The following is a 26,249-nucleotide window of genomic DNA, read 5'->3' on the forward strand; positions in this document are numbered from 1 at the left end:
CGCTTCTAGTGCCGGCAAAGATGAGAACACGTGTCTTAAGTGCTGGCTTCAATAAACACGAATCCGGACTACATAGCTTGCTGTGTGGTGGTATATTCCTTGGCTCTCACTAGATGGCACTATCGTGACTTCCATTTGTGGACTTGGCACAAGATGAGTTTTTTTTTTTTTTTTTTTTTTTTTACAGCGATGGTGCACATTTTTTGCATGCCAAAATAGAGGTTGATGATTCACAATTACGATTTCGAAATGTGACGATCGTTGGGTGAGTAGGTATTGATTGGTGGCATACTTAACGGTCAGTTAAACAAAATATGGATAAAGATTTTGTTTTCAAAATATAACTAGGCAATCCTCTATAGGAAGAGACCGCCCCCACCACCCCCGGTTTTGTACTGTGTTTTCAGTAAAGAATTCAATAACAATGTTTGGTTTCATTTTAAAATATATATTTTGTATGTAGAACTTATTTTAACAAAGGATCTTTTTAAAATGTATATTTTTAGAGAGCAGTGATACTTGCTGTTAAGAATTATGTTGTTGGGGACTTGGAGCAGAATTACTGAGGCATAATTATACAATCTGACACGACTCGGTTACACAAGGCGATGGCTTGCCTTGACCGCGATACCTTACTTGAATATCCTTTTACGCCTTTTAAAATAATAATAACAATAATAATAAATATAACTTAAATTGATATTGTGTGCCCCATTTAGTAAATGTTTTGCAATAGACCTCAGTTAATGGGTAAACTAATTTAAATGCTTATCTGGTAAAAGCAGGGTTACAGAATTGCTGTTCCGCAAACCCAGCGTCAGAGTCAATCAACACTTGGACAAGCCTCATCAACTTGTGTCCTGAGCACAGCACAAAGCCCTGGTTAAATTCAATTTAGGGAAAAAAGCCAACGTATAACATAATCCAGGTTAATGCATTCGTTTTACAGACGGTTCTGATCATCATTCTCTTCATGTAGGGGTAACAGGGAGAACCAGCTTAACAAGGTGTCATAACTGATAGATTCCTCAAGCGGCTGTTTGAAATACGAGCTTGTCTGTAGAATTTGGAAACTCCCCATGTGAGCTTAGGAAGTCCCATTGTCTTATTTCACAATGGTATTATTTTTTTTTACAAAGCTTAAGGGGGTTTACTCTTATTTTAAAGAACGCAGACCTTTATCACAATAAAGTATGTAGTCATCAGAAGTACAACATTGTAAAAAATTGATCCATGTTAAAAAAAAAAAAAAAAAAAAAGTGTGTTTTTTTTTTTGTTCAATTAAAACTGGACCTGCTCATATCTCAAAACGTCCCGCGAATTAAATGCATGCATTATATCGTGTGACACTTTGTAACATCCACTTAATTAACTATATACAAGGTATCAATTGTACCAATTCGTTAGAGCAGTCTATCATTTTCGTATGATCTTAACCCTTGTCCTTTTTATTTTGTAATGAAATAGTGTCACCATTTCAAGGCTTGGTAAAGTGTAATCAATCAAACAGATATATATATATATATATATATATATATATATATATATATATATATATATATATATATATATATATATATATATATATATATATATAGTATATATATATATTAAAAAAAAAATTAATGATTCAATCTTTATTTGCATGCATTTGTTTCATAGGTACTATCTTACTAGTAAATCTACTTTGGACATAAAGTGAGATCGGAGGTTAGCACGTAAATGCGCACCTGTGTAATACGTCACCGGCTCCACAGGTCGTGTGATATGAAATGGCTTCCTGAGGAGGAGGAGTGTGGAATTAGCAGTCTGTTTTCCTCACGCTATGGTCCTAGTAAATATCTTGTTGTGCATGCCAAAATAACAGGCAATTTAAAATACCGGCGCACTGAAGTATTTAGTAATGCTAGGATTTGTTTAAATTGTTTCGGGATTTGTGGGTTGTAAATTGTATGAGGACTTTTTTTTTCGTGGAAAAAATAGCAACATTACATTACAATTTGCATCTGCACGCTTTGATAACAAAAGAGAGACGCGCTGTGGACGCAGGAAAACAAAAAGGAAAACGGGATTTTCCGTCGTTTTTCAGAAAGTGGCAGAAGCGGAGGCAATGGGGCTCGTTTTGGGGTATTAAGAATAGAAGAACTGTAAAGAAATATGAGCCTGCTGTTTATTTTTGTACAGCTTTGCTCGCTGGAAGAGTTTGGATGTTGCTGCATATGTTGAATTTGATCGAATCTACAACAAGTGTTCCGTATGTTTATGTTTATGTTACACTTTGCGCGTTCTTTACAATAACGCAGATCGAGATGCGTGAATAAACAAAAGAGGAAAAAACACTTTTCTCAAGGGATTACTGTACACCACGGTTCAAACGCCTTGGGCTATACACCTTTGTTTTCACACAGCGGCAAAGTAGGTTCTGAAGGGGATTTACAACAGCGGTTGTTGTATGTTTTAAAAATCTATACCGCCTCGACGTTTAACCATTACTGTTGTTGGGACATTTGGCAAGGAAACCATGCGGGATAACGAGGATGGGGAAGGGTTTGATGGCGAGGCCTCCAATACTTCAATGATTTCTGGGGCTAGTAGCCCATATCAGCCGACTACGGAGCCGGTCATTCAAAGACATGGGCTGGGCGGGATGAGGTGGGACACGGAGTACCTGAAGTCAAACTTTGGCATCTTAAAAGTCCTGCAAGTGGTAAGTGCTGTGCATTCGCACATGCCTGCAGCCATATGCTCTTGAGTGATTCATTACTCTTCGCCGCTGATATGATTATTTAGCATTTTACGTTCAAATTATACTAGTTGCCACATTGTAAAACAAATATGTTTTCGAATTAAACACATATTATGGAACAGAGTACAAACACATTTAAGATAGCACAACAAAAAGTATAAATAGTGTAAACACTGAACTAAAAATCTGTAGTAAAAGGTTTACCTTATTTAACAAACTGTTCACAGTGCGGTTATATTTATGTTTATTTTTACTCGGGAAGTACGATTACGATCAGTCCAACTCAAAATACAGACTTTTAATCAGTTTACTTTATCTTTTAATCAGTTTACTTTATGCTGTATTCAAGTGAGTGGCTACACCAGTTGTGAAGTAAGTGGATACGAAGGCAGATAGCGAATGCTGTCGTGAGAATGCAAATTATTTGAGGCATATGCTGTCACTTATTTACATTCTCTCCTGCATGTGGAGAGAATGCCTCTTTTCTATGCACATAAATGGTTGATTACTGTATTAAAATTAAAAGCAAATATAAATGCAGCAGTGAGTTCCCGAATAGACTGTATGAATCTTACGCTCTTCAAAGGGCATTAAAGTAGCGTAAGCTCACAACCAGCAAACTGGCATATATTAACCTGCCACGTTAGACACGCATGCGTTTCACTTATTATTGTTTAGTTGCTCTGCCGTGTACTTAGCTATGAAAATCTTACAAAGAGATTCACCAAGGATGATGTTTATGACCACACTGTGGGCACCTAACTCGTGCATCAGTTGATTCCTAGAGTCTTGGCTCTGGACAGTTTCTTCACACTCACAGAAAACTGAGCTACAAAATATGAAGCATCTAATTATTGAACTTTATTAGAACCAGGTATACATAGCTTTGTGTGGTTCTGTATATAATTTATGGAACCCAATATGTGTTTCAGAGAAAGCTCAGAGTCTCCATAGTGGCATACCGTTGGATACAATGCCTCAACATTGGGCAGTTACTAGGCTATCTAATCTACAACACAAGTTCACCGAAGCCCTGTATGAATATTAAAGCAAGTATGGTAGATGTTTTTAGTTTCCTTAACTCTCTCCCATGATGGCCTACACAAGGTTAAAGTTCGCAAAGTGTAATACACACAAACTATGCCTGTAAAAGCTTTGCTTACCTGTATGTGCCAACCTGTGCGGTCTCGGTCAGCATGCACACCAAGAAGAATATCAGTTCTTACTGCAAAGCACAGGTGACCTTTAAAAATGAAGACCAGCATTGGGGATAGAGCTGTTCTTTGGTGAAATGCACTGGAATGGAATCGAGCATAGTGAAAAAAGGCTCTTCGGCTAACACAGGATGAACATATCTGCTCCCTGCATCATTATCCACACTTTTCCTGGGAAAGTGTTGGATCAGAATTTTCATTTAGGTTGCATAGTGTTCTTGAATAGATAAAAAAAAAAAAATAAATAGAGAACAGTTCAATGCTATTCGCTAACAGCAGACGAAAGAATGTTGTTTAATTCGGTCATTGTGCCAACTTGTTTTACATACAGGAAATCTTTCTTGATACTAGCGCAATATGAGGCGTAGTTCATCTATATTTTATTGTTAGGATTTGTCTATCTAAGCCCGGTAAGGGATTGTACAGTATTAAATGGGCTTGCATCTGTATTTAATGTGTTTATATACAAACTGTTCATATGTGCAAGCTTGGAACACGTTAATTTCCGCTGTGGCGTACTGTAACATTTGCCATTGGTGTAGCATTCGGAGAAGAAAAAAAAAAAAAAGCAAAAAGACTTATGTAAACCGACACAAAAAATGGATTGTTTTGTAATTCAAAGGTCAAGCTGAAGGCCATTCTGCCCTGCAGTGTGACAGCACATAGTCTGGGAGTGCAGTAACTGTAGCCAGCCTCACAATACCCAGAAACAAAACATGAATTGGACAGGACTAGAGAGAGATGTGTGGTTTAGTTCACCAAATTTGGCAGAGGATCTCAAATTATTTGAGTCTCTCAGGCTTTTTGTTTCCGTCACAGCTGCACGGGATAATTCGCAGACGTAAGACTGCCATTTTTCTTATTGACCTTTTATCCAATGCATTACTGATTGTCTGACTGACTTGAAACATTGAGGTTAAAGCTTGCAGTTATTCACAGCACAGACCATCACACTTCTAGGTCACATCACTAGGTGAAGGTAGAATCTGACTGATCACGCTGCAACAAGACTGAAGCATAGTTTAAAAATCCCAGCCATGAGTTTCCAGCCGCCTCACGAGCCATCAAGCCTATTTTGGAATTCTGACTAACTTGTCTTTGTCATGCATCATATGGACTTGCTGTGCCATTCATTTACTAGGAGAAGACGTCTTGTTGCTGACATCAGCTTTAAAACTTTGAGTCTGAACATGAGAAACTCCATGTAAATTGGTGGTTCTTTGTAAAACCCAATCACAGTGCTTTTACATGAAGAAACTGTCACACTTTATAACAACCAGCTAATTCCCAGTAAGTACAGTGGTAATTAATGAGGTAATTAGCTGTCATTTCATCTGTTACACAAAGCTGTTATGTACCTGTTTTAAAATGATTAAATTAAGGTTAGGACTGGGATAGGGTTGGAGTGATAAAGTGAAATAATACAAAATGGCTCGGTAATATGTTTTTATCCATGTTGATGGTGATAAAACTAATGACTGTTCGCTCTGGAGACCATAGAACATGCACCTGGTTCCTTAATGCAATAAAATTGCTTTGTGGATGTACCCAGATATTATTTATTCTTGTATTTTTTAGCAGTACAGTATGCCCTGTCCTGAAAGGTTATGCATGATGACAAACCCATTGTCTGTGCTTTTTTTTTTTAAAGGCCAAAGAAGACAGTGGCAGGCTAACAGATTTTAGAGATGGGCACCAGTATTTACACAGAGAAATTTGAATTTTTGGAGCACAGACAAACCGGCTCTGTTTTTACTGAACAGCTTTTGGTTACAGTGCAAGAGAAGAGCTGACACAACTATAACAAACATGCTGGGGTGAGCATAAAATACAAAAGCACTTGCAGTCAGCATTCACCTTGAAGTTTAAACTTCACTTTCAATGTTTGAATTTCCTTTCTGCTATTGACATATGTGTGAGCATAAAATTGCTGATAAACTCTTTTTTTTTTAGTTCTAGTAAAACTAGTCACCTTGAGAGGAAATGCACCCCCCACTCCCTACCCCACTGACATCTCGGACTGACCCTGACAAACAGCATTGGCCAATATCGGTTTAATAAGCTGACTTCTGAGTGGAGGAGGGGGCAGCACAGTACTGTACATTGCAAGGATACTCACAATACATCAGAAAAAATCCTGTCAACTTGACCCCAGTGAGGTCTGCGGGGTAGTGAGGGGGATTCAAAATAATAATAATAATAATAATAATATATATATATATATATATATTTTTTTTTTTTTTTTTTTTTTTTTTACAAATTAAACATTTGTTTCTCTGAGCATTTCATATAAGAGATTTGAAATCTCAGAGATTTTTGTCTGGGTATTGATTTTCGACCCTGCTGTGTTTCGCTAATTTGGATCAGCTTGCTGTACTGTTAATGTAATGACAAATTCACAAGCTTATGTTAATCAGGACAGATGCGCAGATTCAGATGCGATTCCTGGTGTGATTGACAGTGTGTCTCGTGAGGTGAGTGTAAGCTTTAATATCAAGTCAGTAAAAAAGACAAAGAAATGCGGAAATTACTGCTACTTTGGTAAGATTTATACGCCTTCTGCTATAAATGTTAATTGGCCATGTGATGCAGGGTCAGCCAGCAACTTTATAAGATAGGGTCAAGGGCCCACTGGCAGCTATTTCTGAAGGTTCCTCTGTTTGTTTACATAGGTCACCCACAGCTTCAAACACTCAATCATTATATGATACTGGTACCTAAGAAAGAGCAGACTGGCAGTGGTATACTGCTAGAAAAAACACAACAACAGTATTAATTAAAGTGTTTTGGATCAGTACCATATTGCAAGTTTTATAAAATACTTATTTCAGTGAAAGTCTGCCTTGTAATGCAGCTCTGCATGTTCTGCCCTGTGTTGCAGCAATGGCTTAGTTCTCTGGAGTGGGAGATTTTTTTCCTTCTGTTTAATAGATTGAATCTTAAATTCACTCATCATTTCCTGTTGGCCAGAGAAGGAGAAGTGGAAATCTGAGGAATGCAACAGTTGCTGTAAAATAATAGGGTGTGCCTGCTCTGGTTTGCATTTGTATTTTGGCAGTTTGAGTCCTTATCGTTCAGTGACTGAAGGGATTAGTGTCCAGAGGGATGAGGAAATGTATTTGAAAAAGACCACTATCCCCTAGTTTGCATATGTTTGCATAACCGGAAAAGTCAAATACTACTGCCCTTTTAACCCATTTTGGCCCATTGTTCTGTGTAACTTATGACCGAATGTCTGTGAAAATGACAGTAGTGATCTAGTTAGTTTAGATGCTCCTCTGCCTTATGTTATGATTAATAAAGAATCAACAGGAATAGCACTTCTATTGTTGGAAGGGATACAGGTGCCAGTGGCTGTTATAAGAATCTACAGGGTTAATATAGATTTTGAAATTGTTCTGCAAAATTCAAAGGTTTAGCGTTGATACCTCCAAGAACATTTTGAAACTTAAAAGTGGAAAATATAAATGCCAAGTTATTTAAGTTTAGACTCAATCCGTCAATGGCAACCGTTTGTAAATCAGATTTGTATCTTGATGGTTTGTTGACAGGAAAGACCCTAACACTTTTTATCAGGAAGTAAGTTGTTCTGGTCAAATTAGGATTTTCTGTAAGCAAATACACATTTGTAAATCATATATATATATATATATATATATATATATATATATATATATATATATATATATAATATATATATATATATATATATATATATATATATATATATATATATATATATATATATATATATTTTTTTTTTTTTTCAGTCCAAAATTACAGTCAGGTTATTAATGAGGAAAGTATTTCTAATTGTATACTACTACTTGCTATGGCTTCCTTTTAATATGTTTTTTTTTTAAATACATTTATTCCGCACATTTTCAAATGCAGACTGCATGCTTACTTTGAACCCAAATAAGCCGTGTAACTGTCATTCAGTGGTTTCCTATACAGACAAAGAAATTGTAAAAAGCTGTTTGGTTGCAGGTTTGGGGTGGGACATCTAAGGACAGATGTCTAGGAAAGGTAATGAAAAACAAACCAAAAAGAACCGCTTTGGGAAGCACCTGTGTCAGGTTTATCTGTAATCTAAACTGAAACAAAGGAAGTCATTTAGTGAAGTAAGTGCTACTGCAATATTCTGGTTGAAGTTATTCAGCTTAATTAAAAATTAATCTTTACTTGCTGTTACAGTATGGAATTATAATTTGCATTGAACAATGAGGCTTGTTTTTTATAACTGGAATTTAATGGAAGTTGAATTTTAGTTTGAGGTTCAAAGCTTTTATTAGGAGTATACGTAAGATTCTCTGTGTGCAACACCAACAAGGGTACAAAAATCATAACAGCTAACTAGGCTGAAGTCCAGTATAATCATTTAAAGTATTCACCACTTTCCAGTGCATACAGAAGACCGAACCACACACAGCCATTGAGACTGAAGTAATTATTCTTTGGACAGCATAGCTCAAGGTTGAAACAAACACCAGTTACATTGATAGCCATGGCTGTACCAATCGTGATCCAAGTCACGTGCCCTTGTTGTCAGTTATGGGTGATGAGAGCACAGTTTCCTAGGTTGACCTCTAGAAGAACGCCGTGGGCATGTTCCACACAGGCCTGCTGGCCACTCTGGTGACAGCGACTGAGTCATGGATAGTTATATAATTTTAACCAAACAATAAAGACTGCATTGTTCCTTCATAATAAACAGGAAGCGGCTGCTGAAAGTATTGTTTTTTTCTATTTTCCTTTCCATCTCTAAAGTTTTGATCAGAATGTAGCATAAATGGGCTTGGATGTCCACTGGCATTAATTCATGTCTAAATCTAAAACATTACAGATACAGATTTAAAGTTAATGATTTTTGTACACCTGGGTTCAAATCTGGCCTGTGGTTGATGGTTTTAAGTGGAGTTTGTCTTCGTCTGTCGAAATCGCGTAGCACTACACATTTCGACACAGTTGGCACTGTCCAGGGTGGCTTAATACATCAGGGTAATGTGGCATGTTTTATTTGGAGGTTGACATCTTAACACGTCTGTATTTTACTCATGGAAAGTCAAATTGCCAGAACTGTAGAAACTTGTATCTCTAGGATGCCTGAACTTGGCAAGCAAGGTAAATAGGTATTCCCTCCTTGTATGTACTGGAAGTTGCTCAGGTCACTAAGACTCTCTGTTCTTTCTATATAAAGTAATATTAGGTGCAATGGACAGATGTGGGCCTAGTTGTGTGTACTGCCTAACTGGGGTTTCCAAGGTAACCTTGCCAGTCTTAACTGATCAAATTAAAATATTTGCATCTCTGGTAGTTTCAGACGTGGATTTATTTTCACTAAGTCGGTAAATTCAAAATGGAATGCGATGTGCATGATTTGTAAACAGGCTACAGTAACAATTTCGTCCCTTGAGTGATATGTATTTCTATACATACCTTCAAATGCGAATCGAGCTATAGATGCACCCAGGCCAAAATATGACTCTTGTTTATTTGTGTTTTATTTGTCAATTCGATTGGAGCAAATTTAATGACCAGGGTAAGGGGGGTTGGCGCTATAGTGGGTTAATTTACTGTTAGGTTAGAATCCGACTCGGGACATTTTGAAATTATTTTTAAAAAAGATATTAGTGTTTGCTTTACCATAACATTTTCTAGTTCCTCCTAATCATTTAGTTTACAGACCTCTCCTGGTTCATAATGGTCTATTGCAGCCTGTACTCTACACACGGCTGCAGTCATTCCCATCCTGGCCCTCATTATCTGTTTCTGATATGCGTTTCTTTAACCTCACTGCATGTACAAGGTCAGGGCCTAAACCAGGTAGCTGAGCTCTCCAGTGCATCTGATGTGTTATATTACGCCCTCGATAGTGAGGGGTTTAAACTGTGGCTTGTTCACGTGATGCATACAATCTGACCTTCAGTTGTGTGTATATTTTGATAATTTTTTGTTTTCCCAAACCAGCTTTGAAGTTATTTTTGTACTGTGTAACTTTTCATTTCCTTCTGGCATGCAGCGATAGGCCATGTTCACTTTCTAGTGTTTTAAGACTTTCCAACTCAAACAGCGTCTGGTTTTAGTGCTTGGTGGCAGTTGCTTTTCTCACATGGGTGTGTTTGAGCTCCAGATGGGAATTTAAAGCTGGACTCTACAGTTCAGTATCTCCATTAGCTGATAAAAATTGTTGCTTCGTGGCTGTACAGTACATAACTTCCTCAGTTGCAACCTATTTTAAAATGTTGCATTTTACTGTGCAGTCTGTTTTGTGGCATTATAAGATGTGTGTTGCCTGATACATCCAATCTGTTTCTTTCAAATTAAATGTGTCTTGTATTGCAGTACTGTACAGTGTGCTATAGAAAGTCCTGTATGATAAGAACTGTTAATGTCCTAAAAGGTTAAAGTGAATCATGAATTCCTTTTCCACGTGTTACTTTCAATTTACTACGGAACATTTGTGTAGCAGGTGCTTTTTCACACAGACAAAGAAGTCCCAGATTCTTCCTTTGTGATCCTGGGTAACTTTCAGGTGTGTGAAAAAGTCGTACTGATTTTTAAAGGAAGAATCAGATTAGCGGCACTATAACTGGGATCAAGGCATGCAGTACATTAAATTGTCATAGATAAAGTGCCTGAATTAGTTGAACAAGTTACCCCTGTGTGTGTGTGTGCACTCATGCAGAGCTGGTGGAAAAGGTAACTTTTTGTTGCTCAGCACTCAGCAGGAAGACTGACAGAGCCCAATTCTTTGCCTCTGCACAGCCTGAAGCCGAGAATGCTTCAGAGCTGCTCTCGGGTGTCATGGTTACTGGTGCCTGGTGAACACTGAGGCCTAAATTAAAGATTACAGAGAGTGCATTTCTGCTTCGGGCCTAAGGAAAATATGTAATTTGTTTTCTTGCCTTCCTAGCTGTTTAGTGCATTAAGCAAAAATGAAAGTAATTAAATATCTCTTCTTTGAATTATGAGAGAAACGTCTTTTACAGAAAAGCGGTTTATTTAAAAAAAAAAAAAAAAAAAAAAAAAAGGTTTACACCTGTCAAATTGGATGTTAGCTTTGATCAGTGGACCATGAGATATATGGTAAGGTTAAGGTACAAAAACATTAACTAGAGCAGCTATTGACTTATGACAGTGGGTTTGGAATTGAAAATCAGTCACTTATTAGGTGATGGGTCTGAACTAGCTCAGACTAGAAACAAAAAATGACAATGTGTAACAGCAAAATAGTACTTAATATACCAATGCAGTGCCCCAGTGAATAAGGCCTTTTGTGTTTGGTATAGAGCATAATTATCTAAATAGACAGATCATCCCAGGGATTCCCAGACTGTTCTCTCACTTTAGAGCAGATGGCTATGAAGAAGGGAGTATGTTTCCTGGTGTTGAATTACAGGCAGCTCTTACACCAGGGAATGGATGGGGACTTGAGCAGCTGTGACATGTAATTGTTACTCCTCCAGTTACAAACATAGTCACCATTTCTCCTCTCCCTGTGAGCAAAACACCTGCTCTCCCAGGTGTGTCTGGACAGCGAGTGATGAGAGGCAATTGCTTTCTCCTGGCTGATAGAAACAACACTAAAGAGGCTTAAATTGCCTGATGTTGGAAGCTTGGCTGCTGTGCTTGTGTAGGCTTAATCATTGATGAGCCCCAGAAACATCTCTCTCAGTACGTGCTACGCATCCTATAATACCAGGCACTCGCACAGCTATTTTGTGTGTGTATGTGTGTATTTTCTATGGGTTCTTCATTTTTCAGTTAATTGCAACACACATTTAAATGTGTTTAGGTTAAGTGTACTAGTACAGATTTGTCTCCTTAGATGTTACGATACATGGCATCGTACACTAGCAGTTTCACTGAATACTGGCATTGTGCATTACCAGTATCAGTGAATTCTGGCATTGTGCATTACCAGTATCAGTGAATTCTGGCATTGTGCATTACCAGTATCAGTGAATTCTGGCATTGTGCATTACCAGTATCAGTGAATTCTGGCATTGTGCATTACCAGTATCAGTGAATTCTGGCATTGTGCATTACCAGTATCAGTGGCCATATTGAGCTGACTTTTGAGCCGGTGGTATATTTCATGGCTGAAGTCAGCTTTGTGCTTGTGGACAGTGGAAATCTCCCATATTTTATTTCATTGTAAAGATTTCCCATGTGGAAATGGCCCATTGAAATATCTATGTCATGTTTTCTAGCACAATGCATTGAAACACTAGGTGAAGATCAAGTTACCTGCCCCTAGGTTATACAAAAGTCATTGATTCTTGAGAGTCCTTAATTCAGTGGATCTCAGACCTGGTGATCAAACTACATAAGGATCTGACACTCAACCCCATGACCCTTTGCATAGTGCAGATGTCCAATTGAATTGTGCAGATTGGTTTGCATCCTTGCAGGGTAAATACCTTCAAATGCAATTTTTATTTATTTATTTTTGCCTATGCTTTCATGAGTTTTGCAACCATTCTGATTTCTGTAGCTCCAATATTGAATTGGAATCGATAGTTAGGGATTCATAAGAAAAACATGATGCTTCAACCAGCGGGCCCCGGTAGTGACAGTATGAAGATAATGTGGCCAGCAGAGTTGGAAAGTTTCTGTGTTATGTGATTTGTATGGAGTCCGGAAGTACTCAAGCTAGCAAAACTACTGCGCATATTTTAAACTGTACATTCTTCTATAGTTAACATTATGAATTGTGTAGTACAGTTCAGATTTGAATAAGAACAACAGTTTATTGGATTAAACACATATGCTAGGCAAACTATAGGAAAGAAAGGATGATATAAATGATGAAAAGGTAGTTGGAGTGTGACAGATAGACAGCCAGTGTGACTGATCAGTGTGTAAGGGCCCACATTTTGAACGAGAACTCTAAGAAGGATCACCTTTACATTGTATAGGGAGAAAGCTGTGGGGCTGACATTTACAACTGCAGTATTTAATACAGCACTTCACATTTGGAAAGCATTCTAACACAGCGAATCAGAGTTCAAATAAAAGGCAGCTACAGTTTACTGAGCTCATCTGTCCTGCTCTGTTCATCAGGGTCCCTTAATTTCCAGCTCAGTGGGGAGGCCAGCCAGCTCTTTTAAAGCACACAGACAGAGGAGGTGGGTAGAAGAAGGGTCAACAAAAGGCACTTAATAGTTGAGTGTTTTATTTTTTTGGAGTCAGTAATACAGAATGGGTCTCACAGACCAATTTACCATACTGCAGTTTCAGTTCATCTTCAAAAAAGATGAAAGTGTTTGAGGTTATATATATATATATATATATATATATATATATATATATATATATATATATATATATATATATATATATGTGTATATATATATACACATGTACAGTACACTCATCATAAACCCTGTATGATAAATGTCTTAATGGTATATTGTTTAGTGTGTATCAATTCAATATGTAGGTTGAAACACAATCATTAACTGAAACAGAAACAGCTGTGAGGAACAGCCAAACTCAGCTAACAAGGTTAGGTTGCTGAAGACAGTTTACTGTCAAAAGTCATACACCATGGCAAGACTGAGCACAGCAACAAGACACAAGGTACTTATACTGCATCAGCAAGGTCTCTCCCAGGCAGAAATTTCAAGGCAGACAGGGGTTTCCAGATGTGCTGTCCAAGCTCTTTTGAAGAAGCACAAAGAAACGGGCAACGTTGAGGACCGTAGATGCAGTGGTCAGCCAAGGAAACTTACTGCAGCAGATGAAAGACACATCAAAGCTTACTTCCCTTCGCAATTGGAAGATGTCCAGCAATGCCATCAGCTCAGAATTGGCAGAAACCAGTGGGACCCTGGTACACCCATCTACTGTCCGGAGAAGTCTGGTCAGAAGTGGCCTTCATGGAAGACTTGCGGCCAAAAAGCCATACCTCCGACGTGGAAACAAGGCCAAGCGACTCAACTATGCACGAAAACATAGGAACTGGGGTGCAGAAAAATGGCAGCAGGTGGTCTGGACTGATGAGTCAAAATTTGAAATATTTGGCTGTAGCAGAATTCAGTTTGTTCGCCGAAGGGGTGGAGAGAGGTACATGAATGAGTGTCTGCAGGCAACAGTGAAGCATGGTGGAGGTTCCTTGCAAGTTTGGGGCTGCATTTCTGCAAATGGAGTTGGGGGATTTGGTCAGAATTAATGGTCTCCTCAATGCTGAGAAGTACAGGCAGATACTTATCCATCATGCAATACCATCAGGGAGGCATCTGATTGGCCCCAGATTTATTCTGCAGCATGACAACGACCCCAAACTTACAGCAAAAGTCATTAAGAACTATCTTCAGCGTAAAAAGAACAAGGAGTCCTGGAAGTGATGGTATGGCCCCCACAGAGCCCTGAACTCAACATCATCGAGTCTGTCTGGGATTACATGAAGAGAGAGAAGCAACTGAGGTTGCCTAAATCCACAGAAGAACTGTGGTTAGTTCTCCAAAATGTTTGGGCCAACCTACCTGCCGAGTTCCTTCAAAAACTGTGTGCAAGTGTACCTAGAAGAATTGATGCTGTTTTGAAGCATTCTTACTTTACAGCATTTTTTCACACCTGCCTAAAACTTTTGCACAGTACTGTGTGTGTGTGTGTGTGTGTGTGTGTGTGTGTGTGTGTATGTGTGTGTATATATATATATATACACACACACACACACACACATATACGCAGGATGATTAGAAAGAAAGTTTACCACACTGATGTGGTAAACTTACTTTCTCATCACCCTGTATATAATGAACTTCCTGACCACAACTAGTGGTCCAGATAGGTAGCTTTTGATATTTGAATATGTTGCTCTGCACATGAGCGCTGTGAAGCCGCCAAATCAAAATGGGTGAGCTGTGTAATTAACTGGGATGCATGCAGTCAATTAGCACTATCATTGCCCATGCTTCAGCTTCCAGCCTCTCACTCACAGAGCTAAAATGGATTTTCCAGAGCACGATCCAAAAAGAAGAATATCCAGAGAAAAAAAAAATCTAAAAATGCTATTGCACAATATGAAGTCAACAGCAGTGCACTCCAAACTGAAATTTGCTCTAGTTGTGCTTGTCACAGTCTAGCTACAGTAGCTTGTTCTTCAAATGTAGGCTCCACAGGCACTATTTTAAAGCCAGTGAAAATACAAGAGGATATTTTTGGAGATTAATAAAACTAGCAGTTAATAGTTCAATGCAGTAAAAATGTTCCCTTTGCTTCTAAATATCACTTCATTCCTCTAGTTTAGGCAAAAACAATAGAGTGCCAAGTTTGTACTGGATTTGAACCCAGGACCCAGGTGAAAAGGGCCAGAGTGCCACAGTGGTTTCTTATCCAGATTTTTTACTGGAACATAAACCCTTAAATCTGTTTGATTCAACACCTTACTGAAGACCTAATTGTGTTAATCCTTCTGGGTTTTATAGTATTAGTGTATTGTTGCATGGTGGTTAGCGCTGCTGCCTCACAGCACCAGGGTCCTGGGTTTGATTCCAGCTTAGGGGTCTGTCTGTGTGGAGTTTGCATGTTTTCCCCGTGTCTGCGTGGGTTTTCTCCAGGTACTCCAGCTTCCTCCCACAGTCCATGCTGTTCAAGTTGATTGGTCATTCTAAATTGGCCTTTGTGTTAATGTGTGTGGTGCCCTGCAATGGACTGGCATCCTGTCCAGGGTGTAGTCTTGCCTTGCGCCCTGTGTCTGCCAGGTTAAGCTCCAGCTCACCACAACCCTGTAAAGGATTAAGTAGTTAATGATAATGGATGCATGGACAGTTGGGACCCTGGGAGGTTGTGGAAATGTGTCAGGGGGTCTCGGAACAACCACATCAAATATTTGAGTCAATTTATTGTATAGGAATAGTACCATATGAATTAAAGTATGTGTGCTAATTCCGTGTCAAATCTGTGGTAGCATCTGGTAGAGATAAATGTTGAGAAGCATGTAATTTAAACGAGGGGGGGGACTAGGAAAGAGATTTATATATCTTGTGATTGCTTGCCTGCCCTGGTGACGGTGTCTGTCAGTTCAGTGTCTCCCTATGATGCCTCAGCCAGCATGGCAGCCCGGCTGTCATGTTTGTGAAGAATGGTTTAAATTTGCAGCGGTATCAAAGTGCATTGACTATCAACAATTCCGCCTAAGAGGGGATGCTTTACAGCGATTTCATATCACGCTGCTCGTTATTTTAATAGCAGAGCTTTGGCAGATGCCTTTCACTCTATGCAGCTTTCTTTGGTTCAGTTCTCCAGTGTTCACCATGCATTAGTGGTGGGGTCAGATTCGGATGAAGACAACTTCAGCTTTCTAAAATGTATAAAGGGTGGGAGATGTCTATTGTTGGAAGACCAACAAATAGTATATTGGTTGTTTAAATGCTTGAAGTCTCAAAGCCCAACCTGGAGAACATACAAAACACTGACTTGGCAGAATAATCTGAACTCTATCCCAGTTTGAAGGTTAATTTATTCAGTTACTGTACAACTAACTTCCCTTATCCAGGTGTGAGGTGAAGGGCGGTTTTCTTTGCAGTAATATTTGGGTCCCAGCTTTTTCTAAATATATCGCCTGGATTTGATTCAAGTGTTATTGCTGCCAACCTGTTTTTTTTTTTAAAGTTCAGATTTCTGCTTGGGGGTGGGGGAACATGACACAGCTCACCCTCCAAAACTGTCAGGCTTGCCTGGACCAATTTGGTTGAAATGCTTTTGCAGTTTATTTTGATATTCTGTGCGAAATGGTGAAAGACAACTGCAAGAATAATAGAACACATCAAAGGCACTGGGTTTTCAGATCCGTCTTCCACATGGAGCTTAATTTACTTTGCCAAAATAATGAAACATTGCACTTTTGAGCTGCCAGCATCTTCTGTCATTGTTTTAAGTTTTTTCAATCCAGAATCGAAGAATGAAATGTCAAAAGATTGGGGGGCGAGGTTGTTAGAAAAACAGGTAAAGCTGGAATGGAGTTTTGTAACTAAGGGATCGGAACTAAACAATATTAAATTATTGCCTATAGAGTATTCCGGAATTAGAATTAGTATTCCAAAGCAGGTTTAGCCTGGTTGCCCAGATTGGTGGCTCCTTGTCATTTTAGTATCAGGATGCAGATCAACTGGAATTCGTCAGCCATGTAGTTTTATATCTAAAGCATTACATTGCATGAAGGCTAATGCACTTCTTCTTCCTACAGGTTTTGGCATTGATTGCCTTTATTTGCATAGAGACCGTCATGGAGTGCTCTCCTTGTGGAGGGCTGTACTTCTTTGAGTTTGTCAGCTGTAGTGCCTTTGTCATCACCGGAGTGTTACTGCTGGTCTTCAGTCTCAACCTGCACACTAAAGTACCCCAGATCAACTGGAGCCTCACAGTAAGATACATGCATTCTTTATTTAAACAGGAAATTGCTGTGCTGTTCCCATCTCACTGCCAATCTTCCCTAGTCGTGTCTCACTAAGTTTTTTTCAAGGGGAAATCCTTGTCTCACTATGATAAATTATGTTTTATTTCTCCTTTTTAGGAATGTTAATCCCTTTTGCAGAAATACCATTAAAGTGACAGCATTTAGCAAAACAAGCCAGTTTTGGGACTCTGATTTATTATTATATTTTCTAATATTATCACAATACTATGTATTAAATAAATAGTTAAAACTTCAAAGAGTTTGCAGGTAGAAAAAACTACAACAACTAATGATCCCTGGGTTCAAACTACACGTGTTTTGTTGTGTTCGAACAATTACTGTCTTTTAATTTACAACTGTGATCTTTTCCTTTTTCCTTTCATTAACTGTACTGTGAAGGGCACAGAGTAAACACTTTTATTTTCCTTTTCCTGTCTGTAGAGCACATTTAAAATTAAGTTGACATGGTTCATTTAAATAATCACATTTTTAGTCTGTGGTTTTGTCTGAAGTGTAGATAAACACTGGCTCCTAGTTCCTGAACAAACAGATATTGCTGCTGCCTGGCTAGGCTGCCATTAGCTGGCCCAGGGGGCTAAGTATAGCTTTGCATTTTGTCTGGGATGGAATGCTGTGTCTAGGCAGCTCATTTTAAGACTTTTTGATAATTGTGTTTATGTCTTTGGATTCAGTCTGCTGGATGAAGGACAAAGACTGTCTCAGCATCACGGCTGCCCACATTTAATAAATTTAAGTTGGATTGTAGTCTGCCACGGAAGGTGCTTGACGTCTCTGTCCTGCTCCTCAAAACCATTGGCACACAGTTTTTGCAAAGTAGATGTGTGTGTTAGCTTGGAAATTGCCATAAGGGAACAAGTGCAGCATTGCTGGGTGGACTTGATTTGCAACGATGGTTAAGAATTTGAGGTAATGCTACCGAATAATCAAGTGATCCAGGGTATGTGTGGAGAACATTCCCCACAACGGGGTGATGCTAAATCCAATCGGGCAGAGAGGTCCTGGTACAGTTGCTAAAAAAAAAAAAAAGGAAACAGAGAGAAAAAAACAGCTTGTGGTATTAGTTTTGTATGATACAACTTCAACACTTCTCTAAATGGGAATGCCTTGATCTGTGAGATTATCTAGTAATTAATACACCATAAAGCCAATAAACAGCTTGTTTCTTACATTAAACTAAAAGCAAAAACGACAAGGTTGTTTAGGGTGGTATATTCATTATGTAGTATACATGCTGAGAATAAAGGTTATTTTAGGGAATTATTTCCTCTCTCTCTCTCTCTGAATGTATAACTCTGAGGACAAGACCGCATTCCAGCTGTGTCCCTCCTAACCACTCTAACAGATGTGAATATGCTGTCTGTCCTGCAGTAATGAGTGCATGAGGTTTGTGCCATCATTTCATTTACACTCGAATAAGTATGCATCCGTGTTGTTTAGGCACTCTCCCACAAACAGTTAAAGAGGTGCTAATTAACTTTTTAGCAAGTACACGTGCAAATTCATCTTTTTAGTGCTTTAAAATAATACTGTAGTGTGCTGTACATAATAGGAGCAAGGGATGATGTGCAAAGTGTTTATATCACTAAATATTTCTTTCTTTTAATTTAATTTTTTTTTTTGGTACAAACCCTTACCAGAGAAATTCCATTCAGATGAGAAATAGTGACAATTTGGTTATGCAAATACTAGATTGTTTAGATTTTTTTCAAGTGCTTTATGGCTATTTGTGTAAAGTATTAGCAGATGCTGAAATGTTCTATGTGTAATGCAACTGCAGAATAGGGTATGCAGTTACAGTAAATGCAGTTAATAGGGTATGCAGTTACAGTTAATGCAGTTAATAGGGTATGCAGTCACAGATTAATAACAAAGACACGTTTTATAGATTTACTGGACCTCATTAACGTCATTGATTTTTTTTTTTTTAAAGGTAAATGTGGATTCATCTCCATTGTTGAGACCCCTTTGTTCTATATAGACAACAATGAGTCTATAACCTAAAGTGTTCCAGGGAAAGCATTAAGGAATCATACAATGCTTATGGAAACCGTTTCATTAGGGTGTACTTTCTGTAACAGACAGTATTGTAACTATATTAGTTTAGAAAGAATATATTTAATAGTAATAGCAGTGAGAGGGTGACATCATGGGCTATGACTTATGACTGCAATCACATGATAGTCATGCCTTATTGAGTATTGTTTATTAGACTCCAGTTAGGTTAGAGTGCAGTAATTAATTCATTATTGCTTACAGCCAGAGACCAAGTTTGTTTTATTTTGCTATGCGCTATACAAGTTTACTGTGGAATATCATATTAAAAGCACAGAACATAACATAAAAAAAACAAAACATAGTTTAAAATAATAATAAAAAAACACAGTAAGTAAACTGTAAATTGGTCATGCAGATATACCATTGTAAATTTGTATAAGGGTAAACACAGCTAACCTGAGCTGTAAGCATTCATCGTGATAAGTACATTTGTAATGAAATTGGAGTGTCATGTGTTTCATATCACTACAGTGCTCTCCTATACAGAGGAACCTGTTAAGTATACAGCTTCATAATGGTGGGGGATAAAGCAAGCACCAGCACAGGTTCCCTTCAGCACCCCATAACACCACAAAAACATCCCTGAATATGAAGCTATCTAGGAGCATAATCACTTGGTGATTTTGTGTATTAGGTAAACGCACTTCTAATCTATATTATTATTATCCTAAAAAGGGGTTTGTGCGGGGTGGGGAAGAGAAGAAAACGCTGCAAGATTGAAGATTGTAGCTGCAGACCTTTAAATAACCTGTCGGTAATTGCGGTGTCGCCAGCAGGTTTCCCAGTCCCCCGGAGTCTGGCTCACAAAGCTGCATGCAGGTTTATCCACTTGGCACAAGTTTGATTTGGCAGAGTAGCTCCTGCTAGGAGTTTTATTTTGTCAGCTACAAGCTTGGCACAATAGTTTTGTCAAGTAAAAAAAAGAAATAAAATAAAATTTGTGTTGTCGTATATATGTGTTATTTTATGTATATCAATACTACATCACAGTTTTGGTTCAAATATAATGTGTGTCTGTGTGCTGTAATTTGTTAGTTTTTGTACCTATTAACCTTCAAATGCTTAACTGCCCGGGACATTGAAGTGCTTCAAGGCTATGCACGGTGTAATTCTAAAATAAACACAAACATTCATTAGGACGGTTCCCCGCCTCTCTCAGACAACCATGTTATGTGGCTCTCTCTCCTCTCTCTCTCTCTCTCTCTCTCTGCCCTCCAATCCCACTCAGCTTCAAATCTAGAAGGAGACATTATTTTAATGGAAATGGAAAGGTGTTCTGCATCTTAACTTGGTTCCTAATGAAAGTAGAAATGAAAAACTGAATTCTATGGAATTGTTACCTCTGCATAGACACATTCCTTTAGAAGAAGATTTGAGAATAGTGATACAATCAATAATGAATTACTCTGTCATCCTTCAATATCATAAACCATAATCCATTTCATGGGTTCCTTCCAAATGAAGCTGCATGGCTCTTTGAAAAGTATTAGGTTTCTTAGTATTTCATTGTTCACACTCTTCTACAGGAATGTGATGCCTCATTGGCTGAGATTATATTGGCTACATCTTTGGAAACACCTGTCCAGTTTTCACCCTTAGAAAGCATACTGAAAGTATGGTAAAGCATTGGTAAGCACAAAACTGCAAAAATACAGTGCAATAACACCTTGGTAAACTTTTATAAGGGTAGTTTATTTTTGCTGAGAACTGTAATGTGCTATTTACCCCATTGGCAATAGGATGATGCGAGTTAAATGCTGTCACTGTTGTTGTATCTGCAGGATCTTCTGAACACTGGAGTCAGTACCACCTCCTTCTTCCTGGCGTCGATAGTGCTGGCAGCTCTGAATCACCGGAAAGGTGCTGAGATCGCTGCAGTGGTAAGACTCTCCCCATCCCCCTCCTGATTAATGACCTTGTAACTGGTCCTCTTAGTACACATACACGCTAAATGCGGTTGCGAGTTCACCTTTTGCTCTTAAACACACAGTTTGGTTACAAAGGGCAGCGACAACCGCACTACTTAATCCTTTTCAGAGCAAGTATCGAGTGTGGTTATTAATTCAGTTCGGCTAGTTAATGCGCACTAACTGTGTGTATAAAAACACAGCCTCCCTGTTGTGACACAAAACCTCACGATCGGCATGCAGTGATGGCCCGAGTTCAGTGGTTTGTTTAAACAGGGAGTACACTCACTTCAGTAATGAAAGGTGTGTGTGTGTACAACAAATAACCACAGCGAGTGCTGTTTGTAAATACGGTTGTCGAGCCAACTGCAGTGTGTGTACGTAGCCTAAAAAAAACAACTGTCAACTTTTTGCACGAGGAGGAAATGTTATGAGCCAGTGCAACATCTCAACAGCCCTGCTATGGAAGGGTATTTGTTGCAACACTCTTAAAACAAACATGCTGTGAATCTTTTTATACAACTAGTCTTTATAAATAAAACCACTTCAAAGCGAGTCATAGTAATTACACATTCTTTTTCTCAAGTGTATATTCTGCCCTCTTGTGACTGAATAGCTGTACTGCAATGTAACGTTCAAATATTTTCTCAACGGAATTGGCTTCAAATCAGTTTAAAAGCAAGAAAATCACAAACAAAAACATGTGTTAAACTGATGTCCTTTAAATTCTGAGAGGCTGTATAACTGTTGTCAGATCTTGGTGTTATGGTGTGACACATCTATTGTGTGAGAATTCAGAACATCTGTTCGACCTGCAACATATGATTTCATATCTTACTGGTCACAGTATATTTTAATCCAGAATTTGAGTCATTTCTTAATGTTTCTGCATTACTTTGGACTGGCATTTGATCACTCATTTGGCACTGCTATAGCAGAGAATGACCCCAATTTGTACATTTTGAACAAACATCTTAAAAATATCGATTACTCATTCCATTTGTTTATTACCCCTAAGGGGGGCAAAACTTGCAATGTCAGTTCTTCCAGTATATATGTTAATCTTTAGGAGATTCATGTGTGCCGTTGATTTGAAAAGGGAGGGAAAAAAAACAACCACGCTGTGAATTACCCTGACTCGGCACTTTATCAAACAGTAAATACAGCTTCATTAATGTTTTAGCATTGCCAACGGTTCTGCTGAGTCGTGTCTGAGGCATGTGTTCTCAACAAGAAATACAAATGAAACAGTCAGGGGTCCTTGTTTGCTTTAAGTCATTCCTTGTGGCTGAGGTCATGAACTCTGTGAGTGTGGTGTAATGTAGTGCTGTAGGTTTCTGTTGGCTATGGTTGTTGGTTGTGGCCCAGATCCTTATCCTTATCTAGTTCAACCTTTTCAGTACATTTAAACCTTGGTGTCTAACTATAATAACGCTTGTGTCTCCCCTTCTCGCTAGGTATTTGGTTTCCTGGTTACTGCAGTCTATGCTTTCAACACCTTTCTGGCTGTGAAGAAATGGCGGCAAAGCGACCAGCGACCGAGCACAGTGCAGACCAGCGACTACACGCGCGCCCGGACAGAGTCGCGAGGGGAAGTGGAACCCCAGCCAGAGATCCAGCGTCTCGAGGCCTGAGGGTTAACAATCGCCTTCAGCGCCTCACTCCATAGTTCACTTTCGTATCAGATGCTAGAACTAAGCCACTCAGTTACCTGCCAAGAAGCAGAAGTTTCCATTATGGTCAAACAAAATGAAATGCATGTTTGTTCCGAAGTAAAAACCCTAGAAAATCAATCCCATTTCTTTTGTTTTTGCATAGCATTTGTTTCCCCTAAACACTGCTTGCTATGTGCCTTTGCTGAGTCTGTTTTACAACTCATGCTATCAAGAAAGAACCTTATATGTTTATGTTATTATATATTGGTTTTGTACATATGTTTTTTTATGTGTTATACCTAAGTTCATGGTAGTTAAGGTTTTAATGTATTGTTGCCTGGATAGTGCGATCTGTCAAGGTCGACAGCCACTACAGGATAGTGTTAGGCCCATGCAGAGTGTCCTAAACATGTTTTTAGTTAAGTAATACAAATTCTACAGAAGCTGCTGTAGTGACACAGAAAATGAGGAGAAATGTTGTAGTTGCAGTGAAAATGCCCTGAAGGGACAGTACTTTATTTCCTTAATTTTGTAATGAATTTCTAAATATGAAGGACTGTTGGTTAGTGAGGATTTTATTAACTGAAATTCAGGGTTGCATTTGCTTTATGGTATTGCCTATAGTGCAGTTAGGTATATATTTTTTTAAATCTGCAGTACTTTCCAGTGCACATAAAACTCTGCTCCCAATGTAACAGGTTTTGAGGCATTATGAAAATGGCTTTCTTTGTGGGTTTTTTGTTTTTACAGAATGGCGACAATAGTGTTCCACCAGCTTTTACATAGTGACTTTATATGATGGCCTTTACATTGGTTGTGCTAATGATTTTACACTTTTAACTTTTCTGGATTTTGAGGGTTGTTTTGGAGGATTTTTTTTTTTGTTTTGTTTATGCCTTCCCCTACCAATTATATCTGCAAACTGCAAAAAATTGATTTCTGACAACTCACTGTCACCAAAACCATGTTGTAGAAAATATCTGTAATGTGACTTGTGCTAGTGGCTGTAGTTGCTGGAGTGTGGTTGAAAATGAGTCAGCTGTTCTTGTTTCCCAGTGATACAGTGTGTGCTTTGAACACAATGATTATTTGTATATATTGATTCTGTTAAGGCTGCAGGAACCTACAGTAAGTTAGTTGCAGTGACTATGTATTTATTGGTCTGCGTATTCTTAATCATTAAAATTATTTTAATGCAAAATTTGTTTTAAAGGATTTCAAAAATGTTTCTTGCTTCACCTAGGTTGCCTTGCATTTTGGTTCTAAGCACTGCGGATGTTGAAACCAAATCCAGTTCGTGAATCAAAGTAACCATTTTTCTAGGTATGTTTGCTATAGCTCACTGTTTAAACACTATCATTTTTTTTTTTTTTTTTTTTTTTAATCATCAGCATTTTAAATATATTTATTTCTTTGTTTTAATTTTTATTATAGTGCTTTGAATATAAAACGGACCAACTTCTTTCAGAAGCAGCACTGTTTGTCTGTGCAGAGCAGTTATAGTCTTCTTTCTGGTTAATGTTGCTAATAAAACAAAGGCAGGAATTCTCAAAGCCATTTACTCCAACCGTATATATATATATTTTTAAAATATTATTATCTGAGTTTTGTACATACCCAGTCAGTTTTTCTTTTGTTGTTGAGAGGGGTTTACATTAATATTAAGCAGTTATAGTGCCATTGGAAAACTAGAATTAAGCAACTTTTTAGCACATTGGAGCCCTTGAATTAGTTGTTTATTTTCAAGTTAATTGGTGTTGTTTTTCCTCTGGACACTTTGGCTTTAAGAATGTCTTCCTGTTGGCTATAACAAGGGCTGTACATGTTCACTAATGCATTACATGTATTAATTAAGAATGAAGGATGCTTAAGTCACTTTGTTGTATAATCCAGAATTAGTATTGTTCAGTTCATTTTATTGAGGATGTACTAGGTACACACATGCACACACAGCTTGTAGTTCATTGAACACTCTTGTAGGATGTTGCAGCAGTCCAATTGTGTTCTGAACATAATGAACGTAACCTGTTTTAAACTTGGTCATTGTTGTTGCCTGATTTTTATTTATTTATTTTTTTCAACAGTGTACAGGCTAGTAGTTTATATTGGTGCATTTAAGATGCTAGTACCAAAGGTCTGGCAAAGACATCTTTACTAGCTTATTTGTACTATGGTGGACATGGGAACCAAACAAGACCTTGCTATAGTGTCTGCTACCAATTTATGGATAGGGCAGCTATGTAGAAGAAAATGTGATTCAATTCATTACCACAAGGGGGAGGTGTTCAACAGTTGTCTGCAGAGTGTACTGTATGTAATTACAGGTATTTATCTATATATGAAAGCATATGCATTCTTGGCATTTTTTTTCATAAGACTATTAATTCTTGCATTCAGTGTAACTTCATTATACCATTTTTAGCCAGTTTTGTATGAATAAGCCTACAGTTTGGTATAAAACATGTAAAGATTTAGAAATAGTTATTTAAAAGCTTTTTAGAATTTTGAAAGGTTTACATACAAAAACTATCATTGTGCCACCTCTTCCATGTAATTCTATTATTATAAACATTCTGACCCTGATACTGCACCACACATTACTGTGGCAGAGAATTGTACATTTCCACAGTGCTTCTTTGCATTTTTGTTGAAGGTGTAGAGACATGGAAGTAACAATGAAGTGAGCCTTTAAGAACATGTAGTTGGCTTGCCAAATGGGTTGCTTTTCATGTATATTTTTTAAAGTTCCAGTACAATGTGGAAATGTTTCCCTCTTTGAGAATTTAAATGGTACAGGTCTGACCCTTTTCTTTCTCTGAAACAGTGCTGATGTCTGGATTTTTGTGTTTATAGAAGTTTTAATGATACTGATCAGTGGCTACATTTCCTTTGTTGTTTGTGATGCATCACTGTCTTTCAATAAATGTATCCTTGTCCCAGTGTGCAGAATCATTTAGCAATTGCATAAACAGCAGCATGGACAGACTGGGTAAGTAGTCAGCTTATACACAGATATTTTGCAAACCAACATTGATATAGTGTTGCTTTTATTTATCATATGCATGATTTTAGTTTAAAAGTTCCACTTGGGCTTGGTTCAAAGTCAATATATTTTTTAAAACAATAGTTAGTGTGAAAATCTGGACTTATCTCCAAAGTTACTATTTAGTACTGGAGTATAATCACATACCGAAGTGAACAAACAACATTTTGGCAGCTGGAAATCTGCCATGTTCACAGCGT

General features: G+C 38.0%; 1 protein-coding gene across 1 annotated transcript; it reads left to right on the forward strand.

Annotated features, from left to right (window-relative positions):
• Positions 1-1,751: 1,751 nt before the first annotated feature.
• LOC121325652 (CKLF-like MARVEL transmembrane domain-containing protein 4) lies at positions 1,752-25,945 on the forward strand. The gene is made up of 4 exons (XM_041268489.1): positions 1,752-2,707; positions 17,159-17,335; positions 21,226-21,324; positions 22,809-25,945. Exons 1-4 carry the CDS (start codon positions 2,522-2,524, stop codon positions 22,983-22,985), a joined length of 639 nt encoding a protein of 212 aa, XP_041124423.1. The 5' UTR covers positions 1,752-2,521; the 3' UTR covers positions 22,986-25,945.
• The last annotated feature ends 304 nt before the right edge of the window (positions 25,946-26,249 follow it).

This window comes from Polyodon spathula, chromosome 13 (assembly GCF_017654505.1).
Source record: "Polyodon spathula isolate WHYD16114869_AA chromosome 13, ASM1765450v1, whole genome shotgun sequence".
In the NCBI taxonomy this organism is placed as follows: Eukaryota; Metazoa; Chordata; class Actinopteri; order Acipenseriformes; family Polyodontidae; genus Polyodon; species Polyodon spathula.

What these genes read in the sequence shown, in the direction of transcription:
- LOC121325652 (XM_041268489.1), top strand. Translation starts at nt 2,522, where the DNA reads ATGCGGGATAACGAGGATGGGGAAGGGTTTGATGGCGAGGCCTCCAAT. An exon ending in AGATCAACTGGAGCCTCACA is followed by an intron (nt 17,336 to 21,225) that starts GTAAGATACATG and finishes TTGTATCTGCAG; the next exon opens with GATCTTCTGAACACTGGAGT. An exon ending in GTGCTGAGATCGCTGCAGTG is followed by an intron (nt 21,325 to 22,808) that starts GTAAGACTCTCC and finishes CCTTCTCGCTAG; the next exon opens with GTATTTGGTTTCCTGGTTAC.